Genomic DNA, 9,484 nt, shown 5'->3' on the forward strand with positions numbered 1-9,484 from the left:
AACGTGTCAATGGCCGGAAGAACTGACCAATCAGAATGGTCAATTTACTGGTAAAATACCTGTATTACTGAAGCGTATGCACTGACTGGTGTCTGGTAGCGCCCCCTACAGTACAGGGAGGTATTACATGTTCTGTACTCTACCTGTACCAGGGTTACCTGCTTCTTTGGACACCAGGTGAGGGCGACTCCACGCTACTTTTTAGGACATTGCATGTACTGTACTGGACCATGAAGAAGCTCCTGTCCTCTACATAGACCAGTGTTTCCCAAGCAGGGTGCCCCAGCTGTTGCAAAACTACAACTCCCAGGATGCCCAGACAGCCTTTGGCTGTCCGGGCATGCTAGGAGTTGTAGTTTAGCAACAGCTGGAGGCTCCCTGCTTGGGAAACACTGAAATAGACAGTGATTTTCAGCAGATCTTTCTTACTTTTATATGTATGGACTTGCTTTATCTATATTAGTTATCTACTTATTTTTCTTTAATTCTCACTTTTTCCTATTTTTGGATGACATTTTGGGGCTTTAGAACCAATTACCAGGTTTCCATAGAGTTCTGGTTTCAACATACAATGGTCGTCCTGGAACCAATTAATATTGTAACTTGAGGGACCACTGTACTAGCAAGGTGTACCTAACAAAGTGGCCAGTGAGTATTTAAAGGATTGAACTACTAAAATATTGAACTATCCTATCTATATGTAATGCATTCCATTATTGCCTGCCTGTTCATTCCCATACCAAGCTGCCATGTCTATTAGACTTGATAAGTTGTTAAGCCCTGGCACCCCACAATCACTTTACAGGGGGAGGTCAAAGCACCTCACTCTAACCACCACTTGTGTTATGTTGGTTTTTAATGGGCGGCATCAGGCTTTTACCTAGTATTTTGCTGTGATTTTTCTTGAGCTTGAAAACAGCTCACTTCGCCTGATTTAATCCACCTATGCAGCAGACCTGTAGCAATGCCCCTGGCTTCTCAGGAACACAGTGTCCAAACCCTGGGAAGATTCCAAAGTGTTAACACAGCCTAGAACTAAACTCCAGTCTCCTCTACAGCAGTGGGAACCTGGCTGTATATCACAGCAGCCTCACACTGTAGATGTTAGAGACAGATGTCTGGAGCCGCACATTCCACACAAGGGGGGAGATTTATCAAAACCTGTCCAGAGGAAAAAATAAATAAAAAGTTGCTCATAGCAACCAGATTTCTTCTCATTTTTAAGATGGCCTCTGCAAAATTAAAGAAGTGATCTGAGTGGTTGCTATGGGCAACTTTCCCTTTGCACAGGTTTTGTTAAATCTCCCCCAATGTACTGTAATTATGTCTAGTTGTGGCAAACTCCACGTTCAGTTATGTCCCTTTGCATAAAGGGATTAAACCTTATATGTAACTATGGGGCAGATTCATAAAGACCTGTGCTGAGGAAGAGTTGACCAGCTGCCCATAGCAACCAATCATATTGCTTTTATTTTTTGATACCTTATTAAAAATGAAATTAGTAATCTGATTGGATGCTATGGGTAACTGGTCGACTTTTCCTCAGCACAGGTCTTGATGAATCTTCTCCTATTTCTAATTGGATTTCCTCATCTTTATAAAAGATAAGCCACACATTGCAGCAGCCACATTCATTGACAATCATGTTGACATTGGTCATCACTTGTATCCTGGAGTTCTTAAAGTGCACTTGTATTTTTATGAATACAAATCTGACAAGGTGGACTATGAATGATGAACCTGACCATATCTACAGCAATGCAAAAAAAATAAAAAATAAACAATGTAATAAAAAATAGGTGCATTTTACTCTAGGTCATGCAATTACCATAGGAATTGCAGGTCAACTCATACAAAGAAACAAATGTTTTATTACAAAAAATATCACTAGTAACGATCCGGGTAAAACCTCTGGTTCCCGGAGTGATAGTCGTGGTGTCCTTCTTGACGGTAAGATCGATCCTGTCTGTATTGGTTGTGGTTATTGCCCCAGCCTCTACCACCTCGAGGTTGGTTATAGCTGTTGCTGGACCAGTCCCTTCTTCCTTCCCAGCCTCTCTGATGCCTGTTGTCTCTATACCTGTAATCAATGGAAACAGAATAAGACAGTGAATTGTGTTTTTTTTTTTACATAAGAACCCACCCCTGATCCCTGCCACTGCTGTTTGATAAGCTCTTGATCCCCACTGCTCTCTTGCTACTTCTAATGCTTTGTTCATGGTGGAAATATTTCCTACAAGAAGTGGGGAGTGTCAGAAACCGGGAAACTGATGGGTGATCGGGACGGGCAAATACACTGCTCAAAAAAAAAAGAGAGGGAACACTAATAACACATCCTAGATCTGAATGAATTAACTAATCGTATGAAATACTTTCGTCTTTACATAGTTGAATGTGCTGACAACAAAATCACACAAAAATTATCAATGGAAGTCAAATTTATCAACCCATTGAGGTCTGGATATGGAGTCACACTCAAAATCAAAGTGGAAAACCATACTACAGGCTGATCCAACTTTGATGTAATGTCCTTAAAACAAGTCAAAATGAGGCTCAGTAGTGTGTGTGGCCTCCCTACAGCGCCTGGGCATGCTCCTGATGAGGTGGCGGATGGTCTCCTGAGGGATGTCCTCCCAGACCTGGACTAAAGCATCTGCCAACTCCTGGCCAGTCTGTGGTGCAACGTGGCGTTGGTGGATGGAGCGAGACATGATGTCCCAGATGTGCTCAATCGGATTCAGGCCTGGGGGACGGGCGGGCCAGTCCATAGCATCAATGCCTTCCTCTTGCAGGAACTGCTGACACTCCAGGCACATGAGGTCTAGCATTGTCTTGCATTAGGAGGAACCCAGAGCCAACAGCACCAGCATATGGTCTCACAAGGGATCTGATCTCTGTACCTAATGGCAGTCAGGCTACCTCTGGCAAGCACATGGAGGGCTGTGCGGGCACCCTGGCCTGTCTTATGGTAGCGCCTCCATGCTCTGGACACTACTCTGACAGACACAGTAAACCTTCTTGCCACAGCTCGCATTGATGTGCCATCCTGGATGAGCTGCACTACCCGAGTCGCTTGTGTGGGTTGTAGACTCCGTCTCATGCTACCACTAGAGTGAAAGCACCGCCAGCATTCATAAGTGATCAAAACATCAGCCAGGAAGCATAGGAACTGAGAAGTGGTCACCTGCAGAACCACTCCTTTATTGGGGGTGTCTTGCTTACTGCCTAATTTCCACCTGTTGTCTGTTCCATTTGCACAACAGCATGTGAAATTGATTGTCAATCAGTGTTGCTTCCTGAGTGGACAGTGTGATCTCACAGAAGTGTGATTGACTTGGAGTTACATTGTGTTGTTTAAGTTTTCCCTTTATTTTTTTGCCCATCCCGATCCCCCATCAGATGGAGACCACGCTCTACTGACTGTCAGGTAAAGGAAATGCTGAAGAACAACAAGCCCTAATAAATGTCAAGGTGCCCACCTGTCCTGATTCCTCTGGTTGCCACCCCTCCAGTCTTCAACAATAGGTGGTTGGCTTTCTGGCATTTTCAGATACTCTTGATACTCTGTATCCTGTGCTGTGAAGCGGTGAGCAAACTTGCTCTCATACGCTTGCTTTATATCAGATATGTCTGTCATTCTGAGGAAGAAAAATGTAACCAAGAAAGACAGTATTTATTAGTCAGGCAGGGTTCACACCACGTTTTTGCAATACAGTTCCCATATCAGGTTTTTGATAAAAAAAAAAAATAAAAAAAATCTCAGATTTCTCAAATCATGTGTACAAAATTTAACCCTTATGAAGTTGAAAACCGTATACGGTTTAAAAAAATGATGTCCGGTTGAATCTGTTTTTTTTTAAAGAAAAAAAATTATGCGTTTTTAACTTTTCACTCCATTATGAATAAAGTTTCACTTGTTTGATTGAAATTCCAATAAAAAAACTGTGCAAAGTAAAAAAAAAAAAAAAACCCGTATGGTGAAAACCGCATGGCACCGTACACACACACATACGGTTCTCACTGACTCCCATGTTAAAAAAAAAGTATACGTTTCAATACAGTTTTTCACCTGGACCAATAACCGTACAGGAAGCAGAACGGACACAACCGGAAGCATCTTTTGGCATACGGTTTTCAAATTGAAAGCTTATACGGTAACTGTATTGCAAAAATGTAGTGTGAACCCAGCCTAATTCGGTTTCCCCTGAGCCATGACAGCACCAACAGAGAGGGACAGGAAACCTGGAGAATAAAATCCCTTCCTCTCCAGTGCTAGTGAATTTCTGAGACCAGAAGTTTGTTGATTACAGATACTATTGTGGAGCTGTCTGAAAACACCTTTAGGGTATGTTCACACTACAGTGCGTGAATGGAATCTCCGCTCACTGAATTCAGCGAGCTGAGATTCAGTCTGGCAGGCGGCGGTAGGACCGCGCGGCACTGAGCCGTCACCATTGACGGCAATGCAGTGCTCGCGGACTTCTGCGTAAAGAATGAACATGTTCATTCTCTGTGTGGAACTATTTCAGCGGCGGAATTGTCCGCCGCTGAAATTCCGCAGTGTGAACGAGTCTCGTGGAGACCCATTCAAACTAATGTTAAGTTCCCACCGCGGGGAATTCCCTAGTGTGAACATACCTTTATTTTGCTGTAGAGGAGAGACCAAGATCGTAAAAAGCTGTGGTGTACGGCAAAAAAGCGCTTTACAATTGGTGTCGACAATGGCCCTTATTGACTTTTGCAAACCCGACATGCTTTGCGCCAGAATTTGTGCCAGAATTGAAAAAAACCCTGACTAACTCCATTTTGCTAAGAAAAACCCTAAAAAAGGGTCTTGGCCATCAAAAAGAGGCGTGTTCCCGACTTTCACAAACACACACAACATATTTACTAAGGTTTCCACAGAAATTTGGTGGATTTCAGTTGAGGAAAACCCTACAGATCAGAGCATGTGTAAAAGAAAAAAAAATGAAAGTGGAAAATGTAGGGAAACCTTAGTAAATACCGTGGAAAATAAATTGTAGGAACCTACACTACACTCTTAGTAAATATAGTGAATAGGTACGTGGAGGTAAGCATCTTAAAGGGGTACTCCACTGGAAAACCTTTTTTTTTTTTTTTTTTTAAATCAACTGGTGCCAGAAAGGTAAACAGATTTGTAAATTACGTCTATTGAAAAATCTTAACCCTTCCAGTACTTATCAGCTGCTGTATACTACAGAGTTTTTTTTTCTTTTTGAATTTCTTTTCTGTCTGACCACAGTGCTCTCTGCTGACACCTCTGTCCATGTCAGAAACTTTCCAGAGCATGAGAAAATCCACATAGCAAACATATCCTGCTCCTAACAGTTCCTAAAATGGACAAAGGTGTCAGCAGAGAGCACTGTGGACAGACAAAGGAAATTCAAAGAGAAAAGAACTTCCTGTGGAGCATACAGCATCTGATAACTGGATGTACTGGAAGGATTGATATTTTTTAATAGAAGTAATTTACAAGTCTGTTTAACTTTCTGGCACCAGTGGAGTTAAAAAAAAAAAAAATCCCTTTAAGTGTTCATGTAGAAATCTTTTGTTAATAGGTTTATGGCCAACATTTAAAATTTGATATGCCAGAAATTTGTTTACTGGTTTTAGATTTGATTGTTCAAAATTATTATTTTTTTCCAACTAGAAAGAGGGAGGAATCCTTGACGCCTTTCTTCCAAGGGTTCTGGGACAAGAACACCTTTTTGAATTGGAGATAATAGGTCCTGTTCTAAAGCAGACTGACCATCAACATCTGACTGTTCCTTTGTGACTACTAAACAGACTGATGAATTCTAGACATAATGCCCGGCATTTATCATTGTAGGTGTAAGTGAAGCATTTTCTACACTTTTTTTTTGTGTGTGTGTGCTGAAAACATATAGGAGCACCAAATGTATTAAATGGTCACACAGCATTTGATAAATTTTGTGCAGGTCACATTTTCAGAAATTTCACTCTTCGCATACACCAAAAAGCTAAGTCTGGGCTGGTGTAGTTTTAGAGACTTTTCAGTGGCTTTGCACCTTTTTTGCGCCTTTTCACAAAACGGTGCAGTTCATAAAATCCTTCCATATCATGTGTATTACCAAAATCAGTGGATTGCAACTCAAAATCAGCAGAAATGTGTAAACCAAAAGGCGCAAATAAACCCTGCTTGCTCCTTTTTTGCGCCTTTCTAGACACAAAAAAAACTGTTTAAAGACAATGATAAATGCCAATAAGTACTTTTATGGTGATTATTACCATGGGACTGGGAGATTTTCTCCCAAGCTAGAAGAACAGATCCAGTCTGCCACAGTGCATCATTGCAGATTAGATATTTTTGGTGTTATTGGAGGATTGAGTAAACATGTATTTTTTACATCCTCCCTGGGCACCATTATAAGATGACACTGTCGCAGGACCAGACTTACAATGAAGCCTATCTCCTGCAAGTCTGCCTTGGAGAGAAGCGCACAGCTGCGTATTTCTTATTGCTTTATCTAGAGCTCTCATTGGCCTGCGGGCAGCAGGAGATTGAAATACTCTGAGCCGGCAATCCACAATCACCCACTCCTAGTGGAAATTATGGACCGCCTGCACCAGCTCTACTACTTAGGCCAGGATCTCATGGCCAAAGAAGTCTGTCCGGAAAACACAGGCAGACATTCCGCATATTTGAATAATCCAGCGGGCGCTAGGAAATGTGCTCATAGATGGCAATGCATTTCCAAGTGTAATTCACAGAAAGAATAGACAAGTCTATTATTTTTTTTCTATATGCTTTAATGGGGATTTCTGCGGCAGAAAAATATGCCTCGGAAATTCCGCCATGTGCACAGTGCAGCAGAATCCCATTTAAATCCACTGGGCCATGTTGCAGCAGAATTTTGTACAGACATTCCACAATATGAACATAGCCTTAAAGGGAAATTACCACCAAACCCACTAATCACCTATCCCCACAAGAGACTAAGTGTTTTATCAATGGGACCCTCAGATAACAAAAGGTACCAAGTGCCCCTGTTTGAATGGAGCGGTGGTTGAGGGGGTGTGCTACTCCATTCAGTTTCATGGGCGCTGTACTGGACTAGCTCAGTCAGTTCCATACAGCTGAATGCAGCACACATACTTCCTGTGCAGAGGAGAATTTGAGCAGTTGCCCATAGCAACCAATCAGATCACTTCTTAAAATGTTTTAAAAGACCTCTTGGGGGGGGGGGGGAAGCAATGTGATTGGTTGCTATGGGCAATTTGTCAACTTTTCCTCTGCACAGGTTTTAACCCCTTAACGACCCAGGACGTAAATGTACTGGTCTGCCATTAACCCCACAGATGCCGTGAGCAATACAGATAACTGCATCTGTGGCAATACGGGGGTTAAAATGGATTATCGGATCATCCGCGGCACAGCCATGGGGATCTGATCATCCAAAACTGATTTTTTAATGAGCTGGAAAGAATTCATTGGCATTCCACCGTTCCGAGCAGCCACACACAGAGTACACTGTCTGAGTACACTGCGCATGTGAGCGGCGACTCGCAGGCCCCTGTGTGGCTGCTCGGAGTGGCGGATTGCCTCTGCGGGTAGGCCAGGCGGCAATGCTGGGCAAAAGCTGTAGACACACTATGGGTCAAGTCACCAGCAGATCCACAGTGTAAAATACATTGCAGATCAGTTATGTGTGACCCTATCCTAAGGGTCTGTTCACACGTACAATATTCTGTGCAGGATTTGAAGTTGTGTTCAGTCATTAACATTAAAATCTGCAGCAGAATATCCTGCACATCAAATCTGCACAGAATACTGTACATGTGAATACACCATAAGGGTACGTTCACACATACAGTATCTTACCTATAATTGCTGCAGATTGCAATGTAAAATCAATGACTACTGTACATGGGAATAGACACTTAGGGTACGTTCACATGCTGCGGATGTATTGCTGATCCTTATGGAACTTAATGAGGAAAAAACTGCAGCAATGCCCATATGAAGCATCAGATCTACAAAGCCGCATGGAGGTCAGCACCAACCTCAATGCACCAACCGAAGCAAACAGCCATAACCATCCTGTAACCCTTTAAGCATATTTTATCTCCAATAGTATATTGAATTCACATGAATCCCCAGAGAGAAGTAAAATGATAGAAGAGCTGTACTGGCGGCCACATTCCACCCTCTAACAATAACCCAAAGCATGAACAAGTGAGGACAGTACACGCACCTGAGCTCCGCGCCGCTCACAATAGCCGCAGTAATACTCGCAAGTAGGAGAACATATGACAAAAGCAACACAAGCGGCGCGGCGTGATGACGTCACGAACATTAAAAGCCCACGTGACTCGTGTGGGTGGAGTCGCCAGCTTCAGCCGGGGAGAGTGGGCGGGGCAAATGTTTAGCGTCACGAGTGGTGTAAGATGCGGGTAGTAGTCGGTGCTCGCTTTTCTCACCGGCTCAGTGTTACTTCTCAGGGTAGAAAATATTTCACCAACGCTACCCAGGATGTAGTGCAGCGGTCTCCAAACGGGGAATTCAGCTGTGGCACAACTACAACTCCCAGCATGTCCGGACAGGTGTAGTTTTGACAGGAGGTCCACAGTTGGGAGACCACTGAAATAGTGTAGTGTAGTAATTTAACCCCCCACAGCTAGCAGTTGTAATATGAAGCTGTAGGCCAGTGTTTTTCAACCAGAGTGCCTCCAGCTGTTGCAAAACTACAATTCCCATCATGCCTTGACAGCCGTTGGCATGCTGAGAGTTGTAGTTTAGCAACAGCTGTCAGCACCCTGTCTGAGAAACACTGTACAGTAGTAGACTTTTCTCCCAATACGGCTGGAGCTTTGAGATAGCAATACAGTGGGCCCTCAACATACGATGGTAATCGGTTCTAAACGGACCATCGTTTGTTGAAACCATCGTATGTTGAGGGATCCGTGCAATGTAAAGTATAGGACAGTGGTCTACAACCTGAAGACCTCCAGATGTTGCAAAACTACAACACCCAGCATGCCCGGACAGCCAACGACTGTCCGGGCATGCTGGGTGTTGTAGTTTTGCAACATCTGGAGGTCCGCAGGTTGTAGACCACTGTTAGAGGAAGTTGTACTCACCTGTCCCCGCCGCTCTGGACCGTCACCGCTGCCCAGGATGTCGCTGTCCATTGCTGCCGCCGCGTCCCTGAGGTGTCCTCCGGTAAGGCCTCTGCTTCCCCGGCATCCGTGCTCTCCTTCGCCGCCATCACGTCGCTATGCACGCCGCTCCTATTGGATGACAGGACGGCGTGCGCAGCGATGTGATGCCGACGATGGAGAGCGCCGACGATGCAGGGGATTCCGAAGAGGACGTGCCGGAGCCCCGAGGACAGGTAAGTGATCGTCACCGGACCACACGGGGCACCGTAAACAGCTATCCGGTGGCAGCTGAAGCAGTCAGCACTGCCGGATAGCCGTTTATGCGATGGCCCCGACATAC

General features: G+C 44.0%; 1 protein-coding gene across 1 annotated transcript; it reads right to left on the bottom strand.

The window, feature by feature from the left end:
• Window positions 1–1,577: 1,577 nt before the first annotated feature.
• RAMAC (RNA guanine-7 methyltransferase activating subunit) lies at window positions 1,578–8,382 on the bottom strand. Its single transcript, XM_056572179.1, has 3 exons — window positions 8,238–8,382; window positions 3,480–3,638; window positions 1,578–2,080 (listed from the first exon to the last, which is right to left on the bottom strand). Exons 2-3 carry the CDS (start codon window positions 3,635–3,637, stop codon window positions 1,888–1,890), a joined length of 351 nt encoding a protein of 116 aa, XP_056428154.1. The 5' UTR covers window position 3,638; window positions 8,238–8,382; the 3' UTR covers window positions 1,578–1,887.
• Between the last annotated feature and the right edge of the window lie 1,102 nt (window positions 8,383–9,484).

This window comes from Hyla sarda, chromosome 4 (assembly GCF_029499605.1).
Source record: "Hyla sarda isolate aHylSar1 chromosome 4, aHylSar1.hap1, whole genome shotgun sequence".
In the NCBI taxonomy this organism is placed as follows: domain Eukaryota; kingdom Metazoa; phylum Chordata; class Amphibia; order Anura; family Hylidae; genus Hyla; species Hyla sarda.